The sequence below is a fragment of the Hyla sarda genome, chromosome 3, assembly GCF_029499605.1.
Source record: "Hyla sarda isolate aHylSar1 chromosome 3, aHylSar1.hap1, whole genome shotgun sequence".
Classification (NCBI taxonomy): Eukaryota; Metazoa; Chordata; class Amphibia; order Anura; family Hylidae; genus Hyla; species Hyla sarda.
The window spans coordinates 205341165-205362321 of record NC_079191.1 but is presented as its reverse complement, the minus strand read 5'-3'; the positions used below and the strand labels follow the sequence as shown (position 1 = coordinate 205362321).

The 21157-nt window shown below is 41.6% G+C and overlaps 1 protein-coding gene across 2 annotated transcripts in view; it reads left to right on the top strand.

The window, feature by feature from the left end:
• IMPG1 (interphotoreceptor matrix proteoglycan 1) overlaps positions 1–21157 on the top strand; it is a 489363-nt gene that overhangs the window by 435973 nt on the left and 32233 nt on the right. For both annotated transcript variants that reach the window (XM_056565914.1, XM_056565915.1), the window contains one exon: positions 9422–9632. In XM_056565914.1, coding sequence (XP_056421889.1) covers positions 9422–9632 — 211 coding nt within the window. The remainder of the gene's footprint in view (positions 1–9421; positions 9633–21157) is intronic.

Here is a 21157-nt window from a genome sequence, read left to right as displayed (position 1 = left end):
TACGACAGGGCTCCGAAGTGAGAGAGCGCCATGCGCATTTGAGGACTAAATTAGGGATTGCATAGGGGTGGACATAAGGGTATTCTACACCAGTGATTCCCAAACAGGGTGCCTCCAGCTGTTTCTAAACTCCCAGCATGCCTGGACAGTCAGTGCCTGTCCAGAAATGCTGGGAGTTGTTGTTTTGCAACAGCTGGAGGCTCCATTTTGGAAACCCTGCCGTACAAGACGTTTTTAATTTTTATTGAGGGGGACAGTGTAAGGGGGTGTATATGTTGTGTTTTACTCTTTATTATGTGTTAGTGTAGTGTAGTGTTTTTAGGGTACATTCACACTGGCGTGTTTCGGTGAATTTCCCGCTAGGAGTGTGCGCTGCGGCGAAAAATTTGCCGCAGCCCAAACTTGAAGCAGGAAATTTACTGTAAACCTGTCCATGTGAATGTACCCTGTACATTCACATGGGGGGGCAAACCTCCAGCTATTTCAAAACTACAACTCCCAGCATGTACTGACAGACCATGCATGCTGGGAGTTGTACTTTTGCAACAGCTGGAGGCACACTGGTTGGAAAACCTTCAGTTAGGTTCTGTTACCTAACTCAGTATTTTCCAACCAGTGTGCCTCCAGTTGTTGCAAAACTACAACTCCCAGAATGTACTAATCACCGAAGGGCATGCTGGGAGATGTAGTTATGCAACAGCTGGAGGTACCCAACTACAACTCCCAGCATGCCGAGACAGCTGTTTGCTTTCTGGACATGCACAGTGATCTCCAAACTGTGGACCTCGAGATGTTGCAAAACTACAACTCCCAGCATGCCCAGACAACAAACAGCTATGTGGGCATGCTAGAAGTTGTAGTTTTGCAAGATCTGGAGGGATATAGTTTAGAGACCACTGTATAGTGGTCTCAAACTGCAGCCCTCCAGCTGTTGCAAAACGACATATTCCAGCATGCCCAAACAGCTGTCTGGGCGTGCTGGGAGTTGTAGTCTTGCAACATCTGGAGGGAGCGTATGGATACGTCCTGGGTCCTTAAGTACCAGGACGTCAAGGCGTATCCATACGCCCTAGGTCCTTAAGTGCTTAAAGGGGTACTCCAGTGGAAAACTTTATTTTTTAAATCAACTGGTGCCAGAAAGTTAAACAGATTTGTAAATTACTTCTATTAAAAAATCCTTCGTAATCCTTCCTGTACTTATTAGCTGCTGAATACTACAGTGGAAATTCTTTTCCGTTTGAAACACAGAGCTGTCTGCTGAATCCCGAGCACAGTGCTCTCTGCTGACATCTCTGTCCATTTTTAGGAACTGTCCAGGGTAAAAGGAAATCCCCATAGCAAACATATGCTGTTCTGGACAGTTCATAAAATGGACAGAGATGTCAGTAGAGAGCACTGTGCTCGTGATGTCAGCAGACAGCTCTGTGTTTCAAAAAGAAAAGAATTTCTACTGTAGTATTCAGCAGCTAATAAGTACAGGAATGATTAAGATTTTTTAATAGAAGTAATTTACAAATCTGTTTAACTTTCTGGCACCAGTTGAATTAAAAAAAAAAAAATTTCACCGGAGTACCCCTTTAACTCACCAGGACGTACATTTACGTCCTAAGCATAACCGCGAGCATTGGAGCGATGCCCGGATCATGTGCGGCAGGTCCAGGCTGCTGATCACAGCCAGGGACCCGCCCGTAATCCCCTGGATGTCCGCCATTAACCCTGCCATGATCAATACAGATCACGGCATCTGCAGCATCGCGGTCATTAAAATGGATGATCGGATCGCCCGCAGTGCTGCCGCGGCGATTCAGTCATCCAGCACGGCAGATGGAGGTCCCCTCACCTGGCTTCGCTGCCTTCCCGGCGTCTTCTGCTCTGATCTGCCTTCCCGCAGACCAGAGCAGAAGATGACCGATAATGCTGATCAGTGCTATGTCCTATACATAGCACTGAACAGTATTAGTAATCGAATGATTGCTATAAATAGTCCCCTATGGGTACTATTAAAGTGTAAAAATAAAAGTAAAAAAAAAGTAACAAAATAAAGTTAAAAAAAAATGTGAAAAACCCCCTCCCCCAATAAAAACGTAAATTGTCCCATTTTCCCTATTTCACCCCCAAAAAGTGTTCATAAATGTTTTATATACATATTTGGTATCGCCGCATGCATAAATATCTGAACTATTAAAATAAAATGTTAATGATACTGTACAGTGAACGGCGTGAACGTAAAAAGAGAGAGAAGTCCAAAATAGATGCTTTTTTTATAACATTTTATTCCAAAATATTAATAAAAAATTGATTAAAAGTTCTATATAAGCATATATGGAATCAATAAAAAGTATAGATCACGGCGCAAAAAATGAGCCCTCATACCGCCGCTTATCCGGAAAAATGAAAAAGTTATAGGTCTTCAAAATAGGGGGATTTTAAACGTACTAATTTGGTTAAAAGGTTTGCGATTTTTTTTAAGCGCAACAGTAATAGGAAAGTATGTTATCATGGGTATTATTTTAATCATATTGACTTAAGGAATAAAGAACACATGTCATTTTTACCGTAAATTGTACAGCGTGAAAACGAAACCTTCCAAAATTAGCAACATTGCGGTTTTCTTTTTAATTTCACCGCACAAATAGTATTTTTGGGGTTTTGCCATATATTTTATGGTAAAGTGAGTGATGGCATTACAACGGACAACTGGTCGCGCAAAAAACAAGCCCTCATGCTAGTCTGTGGATGAAAATATAAAAGAGTTATGATTTTTTGAAGGTGAGGAGGAAAAAACAAAAATGTAAAAATAAAATTGTCTGCGTCCTTAAAGGGTACCTTTCATCAAGAAATCTTATGATATATTATAGATTAATGTATGCAGAATAACTTTCCAATTGCATGTTATTAAAAAAAATATGCTTCTTTCTATTTAATTTTCCACTTTGAAAAAATGACCACTAGGGGTCTCCCTACCAGTCCTTTTTTTATAGATTTCAGACTCATGAAGGAGTCCTAAATCTCAGACTGCAGCCGGAACACAGACAAACTCACCACTGCTCACTGCCAGGGATTTTTTCTGTGTCCCGGCTGCAGTCCTGTCCTGCATGAGTCTGAAATCTATTTAAAAAAAAAGGACTGGTAGGGAGACCCCTAGTGGTCATTTTTTCAAAGTGGAAAATTAAATAGAAAGAAGCATATTTTTTAATAACATGCAATTGGCAAGTTATTATGCATACATTATTCTATAATATATCAAAAGTTTTTTTGATGAAAGGTTCCCTTTAAGGCCCAAATGGGCTTCATCCTTAAGGAGTTAAAAAACTAAAGGGAACACTAAAATAAAACATCCTAGATCTGAATGAATGAACTAATCGTATGAAATACTTTCGTCTTTACATAGTTTAATGTGCTGACAACAAAATCACACAAAAATGATCAATGGAAATCAAATTTATCAACCCATGGAGGTCTGGATATGGAGTCACACTCAAAATCAAAGTGGAAAACCCCACTACAGGCTGATCCAACTTTGATGTAATGTCCTTAAAACAAGTCAAAATGAGGCTCAGTAGTGTGTGTGGCCTCCACGTGCCCGTATGACCTCCCTACAACACCTGGGCATGCTCCTGATGAGATGTCCTCCCAGGCATGCTCCTGATGAGAGGGCAGATGGTTTCCTGAGGGATGTCCTCCCAGACCTCGGCTAAAGCATCCGCCAACTCCTGGACAGTCTGTAGTGCAACGTGGCCTTGGTGGATGGAGCGAGACATGATGTCCCAGATGTGCTCGATCGGATTCAGGTCTGGAGAACGGGTGGGCCAGTCCATAGCATCAATGCCTTCTTCTAGCAGAAACTGCTGACATTCCAGCCACATGAGGTCTAGCATTGTCTTGCATTAGGAGGAACCCAGGGCCAACTGCACCAGCATATGGTCTCACAAGAGGTCTGAGGATCTCATCTCGGTACCTAATGGCAGTCAGGCGACCTCTGGCAAGAACATTGAGGACTGTGTGGCCCCCAAAAGAAATGCCACCCCACACCATTACTGACCCACTGCCAAAACGGTCATGCTGGAGGATGCTGCAGGCAGCAGAATGTTCTCCACGGTGTCTCCAGACTCTGTCATGTCTGTCACATGTGCTCAGTGTGAATCTGCTTTCATCTGTGAAGAGCACAGGATGCAAGTGGCGAATTTGCCAATCTTGGTGTTCTCTGGCAAATGGCAAACGTTCTGCATGGTGTTGGGCTGTAGGCACAACCCCCTCCTGTGGACGTTGGGCCCTCATACCACCCTCATGGAGTCAGTTTCTGACCCTTTGAGTGAACACATGCACATTTGTGGCCTGCTGGAGGTCATTTTCCAGGGCTCTGGCAGTGCTCCTCCTACTCCTCCTTGCAAAAAGGCAAAGGTAGCGGTCCTGTTGCTGGGTTGTTGCCCTCCTACGGCCTCCTCCATGTCTCCTGATGTACTGGCCTGTCTCCTGGTAGCGCCTCCATGCTCTGGACACTATGCTGACAGACACAGCAAACCTTCCTGCCACAGCTCGCATTGATGTGCCATCCTGGATGAGCTGCACTACCTGAGCCACTTGTGTGAGTTGAGGACTCGGTCTCATGCTACCACTAGAGTGAAAGCACCATCAGCATTCAAAACTGACCAAAACATCAGCCAGGAAGCATAGGAACTGAGAAGTGGTCTGTGGTCACCACCTGCAGAACCATTCCTTTATTGGGGGTGTCTTGCTAATTACCTATAATTTCCACCTGTTGTCTGTTCCATTTGCAGAACAGCATGTGAAATTGATTGTCAATCAGTGTTGAGTGGACAGTGTGATTGACTTAGAGTTGCATTGTGTTACTAAGGTTTCCCTTTATTTTTTTGAGCAGTGTATTTATTGGAAAATGAAGCAGGGTAACAGTATTTGTTAAAGATGGCAGCAATGCTTAAGATGACCAAACAAAGTAATAGTACCAGCGCTGCATATATTATGTTACGCTTCTACATAGAAGAAAACAAAACAAATCATAAATTAAAGTCGATATTCCTTTTAGGGGAAATATAATCACTGGGCAGCTATAGTAGCACAACATAAATATGCCAATATACGCAGACACCTCCAGCAGCTTTACAATATGAAAATGTTCTTTTCATTGTTTATATAGGATTTGTTTGATGATCTGTTTTTTTCAAAACAAGGTTGAATATCACAATCCGATTCATCATTGTAATAGCGCTTGTCTCTGTACCTTGTTTCTTCCGGCAAATTGGCCGCTTAATAGCATTTTTTTATTATGCTTGCTCATAGCAATACTATAATTCTAAATATTCATTTAAAACCATATTAAATAATCATACATAAAGTATTAGGCCTTGACTTTGCATGCAGAATTGCTTTCTTATATAAGTGGAGCCACAGCAACTTCAAAAATATCTCGAAAGCGTTGTTAATTCTACATTTTTCTTATATAAATATAAGGATTATACTGACAATACAACATTTTAACCTTCTGATATGTCATTTCTAAAAGGATTTTCCTGGAAAACATATTGACGGCCTGTCCTTAGGCTCAAACATGTAACTTTAACCTCCTGAGTCCCAAAAGAAAATAATAACACCCCCACCCCCATACTTACTATGTTTCATTTATGAAATTGGTGTCTCTTTTTGTTGCAGAGGGGGCTTTGGGCCCCAGGACCTTCATGCAGTTGCTTTCCCTGGACCCCTTAAAGCTAGTTAGAGTAGCCCATTAAAGCATGAGCAATGAGGGGTTTGATCCATGGAACATAACTGTTTAGCAGAACAAATGGCCTGAGCGACCATGTAAATGAACGGGATTTAACTGCAGTACCAGGAGGAGGCATTTAGATGGATGAGCTGCTACACCTAAATGCAATGAAGCACCACAGCCCCTTCTTTCTGCTGCTGTGTGGGGGTCATGATAGTCAGACCTCCAATGATCACACATTGATGGCTTTTCCTTACCTACAGGTGAAACTCCAAAAATTAGAATAACGTACAAAAGTTCATTTATTTCAGTAATGCAACTTAAAAGGTGAAACTAATATATGAGAGACTCATTACATGCAAAGCAAGATAGTACAAGCCGTGATTTGTCATAATTGGGATGATTATGATTACAGCTCATGAAAACCTCAAATCCCCCCCCCCCCCCCCCCAATTACTATGATTTGGGGAGCCATGTCATCTGCTGGTGTTGGTCTACTGTGCTTCATTAAGTTCAGGGTCAACACATCCGTCTACCAGGAGATTTTGGATCTTCCTTTCCATTTAAGTTGCATTAATGAAATACAATGAACTTTTGCACGATATTGTAATTTTTTGAGTTTCAGCTGTATGTGCAGGGCTGTATTTACCATTAGCCATCAGTGGACCCGTGCCTTGGGCAGCAGAGTGGAGGGGGCAGCACTTAAAAGAGTTAGAAAATGATAAATACTTTTGCTGTAGCTGCTGCATCCATAAGCATGCCCACTATGTTCTGGATTTGTGATTCTTTCCACCACATTCTGTCAATAGAGATGGGATCTACGGTGAATCTGAAACAAAATTTGCAGCTGACTTATGTGGAAATATAAAGGCCAAGTAGAATCATACATCCCTGACTCCTTAAACCTCTAAAGTACCTAAGACAGTTGTCTTCAAGCTGTGGCTACCTAACAGCTTCCAGAACCTCTCAGAACATCCACCTAATATGCCTAGTGCCAGTAGTCACACATAATGGCTCAGTCACCCTGCAAAGATCTTCTTGTTCATTGGTAGCAGAATAATTCTTGCTACTGTCTAGGTCAATAAGAATCAATGCACTAGAAGTAGCCTATTGTCATCTACACTGGACACATTAGTTAGGTGTCTGAGGGGAAATAAACACCAGGGGGCACTATAACAAGAATGTAACAGTAAAGTATTTTTGGTCTGATTGTGTTAGAGAGGAGCTTATACACACCAGACTATCAGACAAGTAAAAGTCCTTATAGACCCTTAAGGAAGATTGTTTTCACCATTCATAAGTGTAACCTAATGTAGTTATGATGGAAATTAGGATAACACTTAAATGGGTTACATAGCAATAGAAAACAGAGCTAATTTCTTTCAAAAACCACTCCCTGTCTATCTCCATGTTGGGTGTGGTCCTGCAGCTTAGTTCCATTGAAGTGAATGGGGCCAAGATGTAATGCCAAACCCAACCTGAAGACAGACGATGAGCTTTTTTTGAAAGGAACTGATAAATTAAATGTAAATTGGGGCTCAGGGTTTCGGACAAATAGGACAAGGTGTATGGTATGTAGAAATATATTTATTGAGGGACTAAAAATATAGATAATATAGTAGGATAGGGGCTTCTGCGTCTCACAGGGCCCTTGTGAAGGCGCAGCACCAGCTATAAGTACTTAAAATATTTAAACAAGTATAATATCTAAAATATATAAAATTGTATTATAATAAAACATAATAAGACCACCACATAATTCTCATAAAGTCTCTAATTGTACAGGAGGAATGTCTTTATAGGAGAGTACAAGTTCATCCACAATTGTCTTCTCCTCTCTCCAAAATGTATGCAAATACATCAACTTCCAGTTCAAATGGCTGTAACCAGTAGCAACCACAAAAGAGTTCTAGTTCAAATGTCAATATTCAAGGTTAATAACCACTGGTAACCATGTAATTATATAATGATGATGCCCGGCAATAGTACCAATTTCCCAGAGTTCGGTTATGTATTAGTAACCCATGGCAACCATTCATTAATAGCCAGCCGCGACAATGCCTCACAATTGTGCAGGTTTGGAATATGTTCACACTTAATAGCAATAGGCCGGCGGATGATAGACAAGTTACACACTTGTATGCTGTAACTGTTGCAATGTTACAATGCAGTCATATCACTAGATACTTTGTGTCTCACCACTCCCGGGCTCAGGTATGCAGGACTTCGCGGGGATGCTGCGATCTCCTTCAGTAGCGCGGTCACTGGGTGGCTCTCATAGCGTGAAGCCGCATCATCGGAGACTCGGCCGTCTCGCACGGTGGCAATGCTTGATGACAGTGGGCTCCAGGTAGTGGTCCTACAGCGGTTTTGTAGATGTGTATACTGTGACTCCGGTGGTGTCCTTGTGGCAATGAGGCGCGTGATTCTCCTGTGTCGGGTGCCGGGTGATTGACAGTTATCTTTCCCGGTATCAGGCGGCTGGTTAATGGACTGGAGTTGTATAAGCAGGTATATTGGTGGTCTAATTAATTATTCTTAGGGATGCTGGACGCGTTTCAGGGCGGTCTCAGTCCTTTCTTCAGCAGTTATAAATATTTATATGGATAATTATATGGTGGTCTTATTACATTTTATTATAATACAATTTTATATATTTTAGATATTATACTTGTTTAAATATTTTAAGTACTTATAGCTGGTGCTGCGCCTTCACAAGGGCCCTGTGAGACGCAGAAGCCACTATCCTACTATATTATCTATATTTTTAGTACCTCAATAAATATATTTATACATACCATACACCTTGTCCTATTTGTCCTAAACCCTGAGCCCCAATTTACATTTTATTTATCAGTTCACTCATCTAACACCTTGGGTATAGGTGTCAAAATTGGGTAGCCCGGGTTAATTTGGTGGTTTGTTTGACAAGAGCCTCTCCAACTCTTTTTCTTTTTTTGAAAGGAATTAGCTTGGTTTTTCTATTACTGGATAACCCGATTTATCAAAAGCATGCATCAACCACAAATACCTTAAGGGTAGGGTCACATACAGCATATACAGAGTGTATTTCACACTGCAAGAAATCCGGCGGGCAGCAGGAAATATGCTGCACATTTTGCTATGAACAAACACACAGGGTTTCCCTGCTGCAGCCCTGTGTGTGCAGTAAGGTTTGGAGGCAGACTGACTTACCCCCTTCAACAAGGGCCAATGTGCTCTTCATGTCTCCTTCAATGTGCATCCATGAACAACAACTGTATGTGGAATGACTGTTCAATTGATGCTGAGCTGCAGTACTAGGCATACCTGGTATGGATGTTCCACTGTGCTGGAGCACCACAATTCCTTACTTATGCAGATTGGCAGAGTATATAAGGCTTAGACTCCTACATACATTGATGGGTAGGCAATATATACTCTGAAAAAACCCTTTCACTATATCATCTGGTGATTTGTATAAATGTGTATCCACCCTGGGACACATTTAAATTATTTTAGATATCACAATGATATCACAATATAACACATAAATAATTACTGTATGGTCTAAACTTTTATAATGTAGCTTTTTGATATCATTTTATGAAATCTACTTTTTAACTGTCAATAAGTCAAGAACAAAGTTGTCAATGAAAGGTTGTCAGATGGTATACAAAAAAAAACCCAAAGATTATGACAATGTTTCCTGTGTTTTTTCAGCTGACCAGGCTGACCTGTGCAAGTTCATGGCATGCGATGAGTTTTCAGAATGCTTAGTAAACTCACATACAAAAGACGCATCCTGTGTATGTAAGCCTGGATTTAGGAGTACTGATGGACTGCCATGCCAAAGTATTTGTGAGCTGGAACCCAATTATTGCTCGGAGGGTGAAGAATGTCAAATTGAAGATGGAAAAGGGGCTGTTTGCAGGTAAAATTAAATTTTTGGGTTCACGATTATTATTTTTTAATGCTATATGTTGTGATCAGTATAGTACAGCTGTGTACACCCTGTAGGATGTATCTTGAAGTTAAGAACATGATTGCCCTTAGATTGATTATGATGCCCACCAACATATGGAATTAAAAAATTGCTTAAAGCCCACTGCTCACCACATTTTCATTTACACGTGGAGCACCTAAGGGTCCATGGCAATTATTTCATTATTTTGCGTAGCATAAAATTCGATACAGAGCAAGAGTGGGAGGTCTTACCATTATGCTAACCACAGAAGTACCACCAAAGGGCCAGAAGAGCAGATGCTCCCATCACAATTAGCCTCCCATAAGTATGAGTACTAGACTGACAGCAAAAACTCCACAGTGACAGAGGGGTTTGAAGTCTTCTGTACTGGCAATGGCATTTATTTGGTGTATCCATTGGTCCTCCACCGACCCAGACCTACCATAAATACTTTCTGTTAATGTTTGGTATGCATTAACATATGTCTGGAAAATAATGTATTGTAAAACACAGAAAATTTGGCATAATTTTCACAAATAAACATCAGAATAGCCCCCAAAACATATGTAATAATAACAACTTAGAAAAATAAAGCTATTGTAAAATGTAAGATGTAAATGAACAGAAAAATGACAGCCTTAAAAATGGTTCAAAAACTAAACATTTATTTAGGTCTTGAAGGGTTACTCTGGTGGAAAACATTTATTTATTTATTTATTTTAAATCAACTAGTGCCAGAAAGTTAAACAGATTTGTAAATTATTTTTAATAAAAAATCTTAATCCTTCCAGTACTTATCAGCTGCTGTATAGTTCTTTTCTGTCTGACCACAGTGTTCTCTGCTGCTACCTCTGTCCATGTCAGGAACTGTCCAGAGCAGGAAAGGTTTAAAGGTTTGCTATGGGGATTTGTTCCTACTCTGCACAGTTCCTGACATGGACAGAGATGTCAGCCGAGAGCACTGTGGTTAGACTAAAAAGAGCTATACAACTTCATCTGGAGCATAACAGCGGCTGATAAGTACTGAAAGGATTAAGATTTTTTTAATAGAAGTTATTTAAAAATCTGTTTTCCTTTCTAGCATCAGTTGTTCCACCGGAGTACCTCTTTACGGTCAAAATAAATCTTCAAAAGATGATTATATAATAGACAATGCAGTGTGAATAATCAAACTGGATCAACGGCAATTACCAGCATCAATTCAAGGAATCTATAGCAAAAGAATACGATAGTATGGACCCATCATTAGGTTCTGTATTGCATATCCTGCACTATTTGTTCAGCATGTGCAGTTTTCTTAAAGTACTGTATCCTCTATTGCTCATACGGGCAGATTTGGCATAAAATTCTCATTTGGCTCCATCTTTACATTACCATAATTATTGCAGAGTTATGTTGAGCATGCAGCGAGCTCTTGGCAGGCATTGTGCGCTGCATCTGGGGTGAGCTAATGACCGTGCTTCTTTTGGACTTTGACCCCAAGAGATTGCTTCATTTGTTGCTCCTAACATAAAAATAACCTCAATTATATGTATGGCTTATTTGCAACTAAATATTCACAGAAATGTACTGAAAATATTAACATTTTGTATTTAGGAACTGTGCCAGTATACTTGTTACCTGTTTATTATGTTTCAATTATTCACTACCATACACAGAAATCCTGAAAAATCTAATATTTTCATATGATGCAGAAAATATGGTCAATTGAATAAATGCATTTAAATGACTTAAGCCACTTTATTTTAGGGTACAGAATTCCTAATAGGGTAAAAACATGGTGACAATTGCCACAGTTACATGCCCCTCGGAAATACAAATCTGAGCTGTTGCTAAAACACATCACTCCATGGTTAGCTTCTAGTGGAGTATAACCCAATTGCTGACATTTTTTCAGGCTTTTGTATACTCATTGTCATACTGTTTATAATCGAATATGGACACAGGATTTAATGTGATAAAATTTTTAATCTTCATAAGTTTCCCTGTTTCTGAATGGACAGCTTTTATATTTAAAAGTTGACCAACTTTGGAATCTTTAGTGGATTATTCTCTTTTTGTTCTTCCAACCATTGGTATGTTGTTTACAATACATTTTTGTTCCTTTCCATCAGATATGGCAGTGTGACAGTGTTCTTTGTAGAGCTTCTTGCTAGTTATCCATTTCATCTCGTGATCTTTCATCTGTCTTTCATTCTAAACTGTACCTTCCTTTTGTTGGAACATTGCCCTGATGCTGTTCCTCTGCTTTTGATATTGTTCTCGTCTTACAGCTTTTGTCTCCGCTGTCTAGCATACAAAACCATCCTCCTAGTAAGTTCAGTATACAATTGACTAAATGCCCTTTGTCTCTCCATAAAAACAGATAGGTCTGCTAAGTCACCCGTACTTAAGTATTCTGACTCAGTGGAGGTTAAGGCATCCTCTGCATGAGTCTTCTACTGGCCAAGGCCCTGCCTATAAGACAAAATAGCTCTAAAGGTAACCCAACTAGAGAAGGCTTTAAAGACCTTGTAGACAGTCCCAAATTCTGCATATCCCATGTTAGCATCCCAATTACCAGGAGGTTCAAAGTCTAACATTGCCTTAACATCCTGATGATTGCGCCAGAGCGCACTAAGTCCCCATCAGGGAACCCAAAGTGAGCAGTGGGAAAAAATGTTCTATGTGCTAGATATCCAATATTTAACCTGTGGTATAAGTAAGGGAGGCTGCATTACCCAATACCAGGTCAATACAAGAGAAGGAATTGGTAGCAAGAGATGAACTGGAGAAATCCCGGGAGGTGGAGTAGTGGAGTTGCCAGAAATCTAGTTAACTATAGAAAGAAGCTCATTGTGACACAGAAGAAGAGCCCCTTATACAGTTATGTCCTTCTGCTAAGCACCTGAAAAGGGTCCAGGCAAAGACATGGATGTGTAATGAAGGTGCTACCTGTTTCTAGATGGTGGACAAGGAAACTGTGGGAGCTATTCATTTTGTTAGGGGATCAAACCATCCTCTCTACTGTGGTCTGTCTAGGCTGAACAGCCTAGGTGATGGGCAATTTGTGGAGGTCTGTTAACTGTGTAAAATGTAATTAGTTTTAGTTTTTGGAGTGTTTTTTTATTTTATTTTTTAAATAATTCTTTATTTTAAATTTTCAAACATAAGTACCGTATTTATCGGGGTATACCACGCACCGGCCTATAACACGCACCCTCATTTTACCAAGGATATTTGGGGTAAAAAAGTTTTTTACCCAAATATCCATGGTAAAATGAGGGTGCGTGTGTGCGCGTGTGCGCGTGTATACCCCGATATACCCCCAGGAAAGGCAGGGGGAGAGAGGCCGTCGCTGCCTGCTTCTCTCCCCCTGCCTTTCCGGGGGTCTAGAGTGCTGCTCTCGGCCCTTCTCACCCCCTGGCTATCGGCGCCGCTGCCCGTTCTGTCCCCCTGACATCGGTACCGGCGCCCCATTGCCGGCGCCGATAGCCAGGGGGAGAGAAGCGGCGCCGACAGCCAGGGGGAGAGAAGGGGCAGCGGCACCCATTGCCGGCGCCGCTGTCCCGTTGCCTCCCCCCATCCCCGGCGGCATAATTACCTGAGTCGGGTCCGCGCTGCTGTAGGCCTCCGGCGTGCGTCCCCTGCATCGTTGCTATGCACGGCGCGGCGCACTGACGTCATGCGCCGCGCAGTTCAGCGCATAGCAACGACGCCGGGGACGCACGCCGGAGGCCTGCAACAGCGCGGACCCGACTCAGGTAATTATGCCACCGGGGATGGGGGGAGGCAACGGGGCAGCGGCGCCGGCAATGGGTGCCGCTGCCCCTTCTCTCCCCCTGGCTGTCGGCACCGATAGTCAGGGGGACAGAACGGGCAGCGGCGCCGATAGCCAGGGGGAGAGAAGGGCCGACAGCAGCGCTCTAGACCCCAGGAAAGGCAGGGGGAGAGAAGCGGGCAGTGACGGCCTCTCTCCCCCTGCCTTTCCTGGGGGTGTATCGGCGTATAACACGCACACAGACTTTAGGCTAAAAATTTTAGCCTAAAAAGTGCGTGTTATACGCCGATAAATACGGTATATCACAAAACTTCCCCTACGTAGAGGGAAACAAATGAAACAGGGAAATGGGAACAAGTCACAGCAATAGGTGACAGGGGAGGGGGATGGTGGGTAGTAAAAGACCCTCAAAAGGGCTACAGTAAAACACACTGACTATGAACAACAACAAACAAGACACCATGTATAAGAAAAAAAAGGGGGGGGGGTTCTCAACAGCATGAAAACAGGACTCAGTCGCGCAACATTCTGGGGTTTCTTGAAACGAGGACCAGTAAAACCATGTCTTAGAGTGACGCTCCGTCCGGTGATGCAGGGGTGCAGCAAGCTCCTCCATTCGTTCAATGTCCAGAATCTTCAGGATCTACTGGTGCACAGAGGGGGGTGCTAGACGCTTCCGCAGGGCTGGGATACAGGCTCTTGCAGCATTGATCAGATGACGCAGGACAGTAAAGCGGTAAGTCGAAGACGGAATGTCAGAATGATGAAGGAGAAAGAAGGCAGGGGTGAAAGATAGAACAAAGTCTGTAAACGAAGAGGCTAGCTTCCAAAACTTCCCTCCAAAAAGAGGAAAGAAATGTGCACTCCCAGAACACATGGAGAAGGGATCCAATCTGACCAGAACCCCTCCAACAAAGAGAAGAAGTAGCAGGGAACATTTTGTGAAGGCGAGTCAGGACAAGGTACCATTGGGTTAAGATTTTAAAACCTGCCTCCTGCTTGAGATGGAGGAGGAATGAGCCCAACGGCAAAGGGCAGACCACTGAGACTCGGAAAAAGAGAGTCCAAGGTCCTTTTTTATAGGGAAGCGGGTGAAGCACTTTTACGCCCTCTTGTGGCAAAAGCCAGTGTCATTTCAGACCATACCTGTAATCCTTTACAAATCTGCCTGGGAGATAACTGCATGCTAGGTTTTGCAGCAATCCAACATTTTTATCTTTTGTCAATGAGTGTAATTTGTCAGGAGCTCCTGACCTACTCTCATGACTAGTATACCACAATTCACTAATAGTTATTATAATCCCTTCCATCAAATTTAACAGACAGTAGGAGGAATTTTTTTTTTATTACAGCAGCAATGGACCCTTGTGCAGCTGCATATACATATATATATATATATATATATATATATATACATATATATATATATATATATATATATATATATATATATAATATGCCCACCCTTGGCGGTTCTACAAATATCTTGGGCATACAAAATTACCCCTTAACTAAATATAATCACTTGATGTTCCGTCCTTCACTCTCAAAAGTATTGAGGACACCCCAGGGACTTAAAATGAACCTGTCATCACTTTCATGATGCCTGGAAAAGGAGTCATCAGGGTGGTCCCTAGCAGCTTCCCTCCGCCCCACCAGCCTTGACTAATAGATTTCTCCCTATTTGGATATATAGAGAGACAATCAATTAAGGCTAATAGGGCAAGGAGAAGTCCCCAGGTACTGCTCCGATGACTTGTGGTTCAGGTAAAGTAATGACAGGTTCAGTTTAGTCGTAAGGTAGAAATCATGTTCTTTCTAAAGAGTCTCAAGTCTCAGACTCAATAAAAATCCAACCATAGGGAACTATTATCAATTAGCTGTCCATTTTGTCTGCACAGTCTTTGCAAATAGTATTAAAACAGGTAGCATAGCTCAAATCTTCCCGAGTCCCCATTCCTCATTATCTGTCTAACTGGCAGCTCACACAGTCTTCTAGATAACTTCTTTCCTGTTAATGCTTTAAAGGTTTCACAGCAATAAAGCACAATATAAGAGAAAATGTGCTAATTTTTCATCATAACTAAGGAAGGCGGCATATATAGATAAACACCTACAGCAGAGCCATTAGTATGCCACAACCATTTCACTCTATTAAAATAAAATGATTTCTATTGGCTTACTATCAGTGTTATATTAGAAAGAACAAGCAAATCCTCATATCTAGCGCTATATCATTTATTTGCACGGTGGCTCCTCTGCTGACCTTTCTCCGCAGCTGTCCTTTTTCATTTCAAAATCTCCAGTAATCTCTGTAATAAAAATACAACAAATGGCATATACAGCTCTTTAAACATTAATTGCAATGACTGCTACCAGTAAACAGGCTTGATTTATAGAGAACAGGCTATCGAAAATAGCAGAACAATAAGTCTTAGAGCTTCCGTGTCTTTTATTTCTTTCCCAACCACTTACATCGTATAAGAAATGTCTTGAGGGAGCAGAAAACTTTTATTATTTCAGCTCTGTGTACATGATTATTATGGCTTTAAAAAGGGCAATTATGTTCCCTAAGGTTAAGCATTCAAAATATATTTTTGAAATATACTGCACGACGCTTATTGGTAACAGAGGTCAACTTCTCCCTGGAATCCTACAGAATTACAGCAACTCAAGACCATTCTGCACAGTCTGATTATATTAGTGATTGCAGTAGTAGAGATCAGCAAAAAAACTATAATAATTCCAAAAGTTGAATTTATTTACCTACCTTATTAGGGTATATAGACAGACATCTCTCCAGAAGGAGAAAGTACCCACCCACAGACAACAGTGTTTTGGGGTGTTTCTCCTCATCAGTACAGAGCAGGGTGATCTGGCATAGCTTGTGAAAGGCCTATCAACTAGGTAAAAGGGGTAAGATTCTCCTCACGGAAACACTTTTACTGGTGTATGGCGCTTCAAAGGTCATTAGCACTTCACTAGACATTCACAAATGATCAAATCCAAGAAACGTAAACTATAATATACACTGCTATAGTGTGGGTGAACAGGAGACCGATGCAGGGTCTCGGACTGCTATACCTACCTGCAGTCCGGAGCCCCGATCCTCCAAAGGTCACACTCTTCCAGTGCTGACATGCACTTTGAGGCGGGCCTGCCGGCTGGATTCAAATGTTCAGACTAGATGGGCCAAATGGTTCTTATCTGCCAACACATTCTAGGTTTCTATGTTTCTATAAGCGATGGTCACGTGAGCGCTCACATGACCGGCGCTTATGAATATTTAAATCCAGCTGGCGAGCCCCCTTCCAGAGAGCAAGTCAGCGCTGGAAGAGGGGGACTTTTGAAGGATCTGGGCTCCGGACTGCAGGTAGGTATAGCAGTCCGAGACCCTGCATCGGTCTCCTGTTCAGCCGCAATATAGCCCAATGTATCGCGTTATAGTGCGGGGGAACTGGTGACCGTTTTCCTTTAAAGAAAATTTGAAAGGGGCTATAGAACTTTATTCTGAGGATAGGCTATCAATGTTTTATTCCTGAAAAAAAAATTTTTATGTTATATTTTCTACACACGGAACAGGCAAACATGAAATTCTATGAGTAGTAGAAGAGCACTAAATAAGAAGATTTTTTTTCCTTAAATTATTTAGGTCTCTAAATAATCTCTATCTGCTCTTCCTCTTGTCATATGTATAATCGACTTAATTATAACGTATAATGCTATAGTATAAGCTGTAGAGTTGAATACATCAGCCCTTGAGTTTGTAAGGAAAAAAATTATATTCTGGTGCACTGAATAGCATAGCAGGTTATTCTGTCTATACAGAACAAATGAAGAAAAAAAAACATTCTATCCTAGTTCCCTTCAGTGTTAGACTTTAAGGGCCCACCCAAAGGAATTATGCAAATATTACATGTCGATTTTAGACCATCACCATGTAATATGTTTATTTTAAATGTTTTGTTTTTTCCTTAACACTCTAACCATATGGCCCAATTTGGTGGTATATACAGTTCTTACTTTGACTTGAATAATTTTTTAGGGGATTATGAGAAAAATTGTAAATCCTCATTTACTGGGATCCCTATTTTTTGGGATTGTTTATAACTTTGCTGTACAGATCATTTACATCCTCTCCACCAGTGATTCCCAACCGGGGTGCCCCGACACAACGATGTGCCATTCGGCATTGCCTGGGGTACTGCTCGCTCCGGTGGCCAAAACATTTATTTTTCTTTATTTAATATTTGAAATTCCCTCCTGGAGGAAGCGTCAGCATAATGCGCTGGATGCTTCTGCAAGAGAGGATCCTGTGTCCGGAAGTCAGGTAGGGAAGCATCCATATCACTGCAGCGGTGATGTGGGACACTTCCCGGCAGCCCACGTACAGAACAGCGCACAGGTGAGGGTGGGGAGTGGGGATCTTTAATGAAAACGGGCAGGGGCAGAAGCAGGGGGGGGTTTGAATGTACACAGGGGCAGAAGCGTGGGAGGGGGTGTGTGAATGGAAGAAGGAGCGGGGGGTTAGTGGAAGCAGGGGGGTTTAATGGAAGCAGGGGCAGGAGGGGGTGAATGGAAGAAGGAGCAGGGGTTAATGGGAGCAACGGGATTAATGGGAGCAGGGGGCGTTAATGGGAGCGGGGGGGGTTAATGGGAGCAGGGGGAGTTAATAGGAGCAAGGGGGAGTAAATAGGAGCAAGGGGGAGTAATGGAAACAGAGAGGGATTATCAGTGATCACTGTGATGTGTAATGTAAAAAAAAAAAGCAAATATTCGTAATTGCGAATATATAGTGCTATATTTGCAATATTTGCGAATATGCGAGTTTTCAGACTGGACCAAAAACCGTGGTATACCATGATTTAAGGTCCGGTCAGAAAACCGTATAAGGGGCAAAAATGAGACAACTGGAGTCAGCGTCGGCTCATTGGAATGAATGGGATTCGGGCTGGATCCGGCTAGGATACGGGAGCGGCCGGTTTTCACCCCTCCCAACCGGATCCAGCAACCGTACACTACAAACATAGTGTGAACCCACCCTTACAGTAAAGAATCTCTGTCTGTGATGATGGTGAAACCTTCTTTCCTCTAGATGTAGAGGATGCCCCCTTGTCATGGTTATCAGCCTGGGTATGAAAAGATCACAAGAACAGTCCATTCATATATTTGTACATTGTGATCAAAACGCCCCTAAGATGTCTTTTCTCCAAACTGAATAACTCCAAGCTTGATAACATGTCATGGTCCTATAATCCTCCCATACCATTAATTATCCTTGTCGCCCTCCACTGCACCCTCTCCAGTTCAGCCATGTCCTTTTTATATTCAGGGGCCCAAAAGTGGACACAATACTCCATGTGCGGTCTGACTAATGACTTATACAGATTAAACACTACAATTGAGTACCCCAAAGTCCTTTTCAGTATAAATTTATCTGAATGTTTTATCATTTTATTTTTAGTTTACAGAATTTATTCTGTTCCTTTTAACGCTTCTCCATTACCTTCTTATTTTAGTAGTTTAAATGCTTTCCTCTTATCATTCATCACATCCCTGTTTTGGTTAACCAAATTGGTCTTCTATTTCTAACACGTTTATTCCCATAGGGTATAGGTCGTCCACAAGATCTATTAAGGATGCTCTTAAAATGTCCCATTTAGCTTGTGAACTTTTATTATCGAGGACAAAGTCCCACTCTACGTCACTGAGGACCTCCCTTAGTTGGTGACAATTGGCCTTTCTACAAGTTTAATGTATTTGTAGCCCCACTAGTTGACATCCTCTTATAAGATATATACAGTACATTAAAACTTATTATATTGTGGTCACTTCGGATACTATGTCTGGCCTATTAGTTAGTAAACTATAAACAAAACAAAACAGTAGAATCAAAACTTAAACATTGGGGTGAGATCACATTCATACTGCCAAGCTTGTTTGAAATATAAACTTGATTAATAACCCATAGTTATTGTATTGTTATCAAATTCTGAAATATAACATATAAAAAAGTTTATTGAAAGTTTATTGAACAACTTTTACTGTATAGTCAGATTGTTAATAGCTGGACAGTTTTTAAGGTAAACCAAAGTTTTACCTTCAAAACCCACACAGCCAGCAACATTCAGCTTGAGAAACACACTGATTTTCAGTAAAATGCATGTCGGCATGAATTTTGACCATTCCATGAACTCCCCCTAAGGCTCGTTTCACACAGGCAAAATGCAGGTGCATTTTGTGCCCCTATTATGGGCAATTGTCCAAGCTTAACATTTAATGACAGCATTATAAATGCACCTGTAATGCTAGGTTCATACTACGGAATTTCTTCCTACAATTCCACTTTGAAATTGAAGACAGAAATTCTGCTTACTAAAATTACTTACTTCGAAATTTTTGAAGCAGAATTTGTGAACAGAAAATCCACTCTGGTGTTGCTCATTCTTCAGGCGAAAATACTCACGGAACACATTGCAGTCCCCAATAGACTTTGCGCAATCCTAGCTGGCCGCACTTGGAATCTCCAGGCGGAAATTTTCCGTCTGGAGACTCCGCAGTCTGAACCTCGCCTAATAAATTTGCGTGAAACAGGCCGTAGGGCTCGTTCACACGGCCGTCTTCCCCCCGTTAATAAATGGCAGTTATCAATCCATTTGATCATTTTTCAAATAGGTTGCAAACTGCTGTAAAATAATCCCATTGATGTCAATGGGATTTTTTTTTACAATCCTTTATCACCCGTTTGCTTCCTGTTCCTTTTTTTTTTTTGACAGGGGAAAAGTAGTATTTTTTCTCCCATCAAAAATAACGGAATTGAAATGGATATTATAAATTTAACATTGAAGTCTATGGCGGACGGATGAGCCATTAATGTCATTAGTTTGCACCAGGTTTATAATATCCGTTGTTACTTCTGACTAAGGATGAGCTAATCGAATCTGACAAATCCAAATTAGTTACTAATTTCAGGAAAAATCTGATTCGCAACGAATGTGAATATCGCCATGATTCAATCACACAAATTGCTTAATTGAACTCCATTTAGTGCGGTGCAGGCTCCAGGGCATCTAAAATGGTGGATCCACATGTGAGGACATGGGGCAAGGAACTCTGAGAAGGCGGCAAGGCGGGATAACCTTGAATCACATGCAGCATGCAGCCTATCAGCAGCCAGACACCCCTGTGATGTCACAGCCCTATATAATCGGCAGCCATCTTGCGGCCAGTCACTTTAGCGTTCTATTGCAGAGAGAGGGATAGAGAGCAGTGTGTTGCACAGAAAAGCCTTTTTACAGCAGCGATTCACCTCAAGGCCAAATCCAGCCTAGAAGCACTGATAGGGAAGGGAGAGAGATTGAGAGAAAAAGTGCAATTGTGGGTGTATTACAGTAGGGATTCACCTCAAGGCCAAATCCAGCCTAGAAGCACTAATAGAGAAGGGAATGAGATTGAGAGAGAAAGTGCAATTGTGGGTGTATTACAGCAGTGATTTACCTCAAGCCCAAATCCAGCCTAGAAGCACTGATAGGTAAGGGAGTGAGAGAGAGAGTGCAATTTTGGGTGTAGTACACAGTGACTGTGTGCTGCAGCACTGGTGTGTACAACAATTGAAAAGCTAATAGTCAGCCAGTTAGGGTGAGCAGAGCACTAAAAGCGTATGGTGTACCATTTTGTTCCTGTTAAAGTCTTAAGGGCCTAGTTACTGTGAAAGGCCAGGCAAAAGTACACA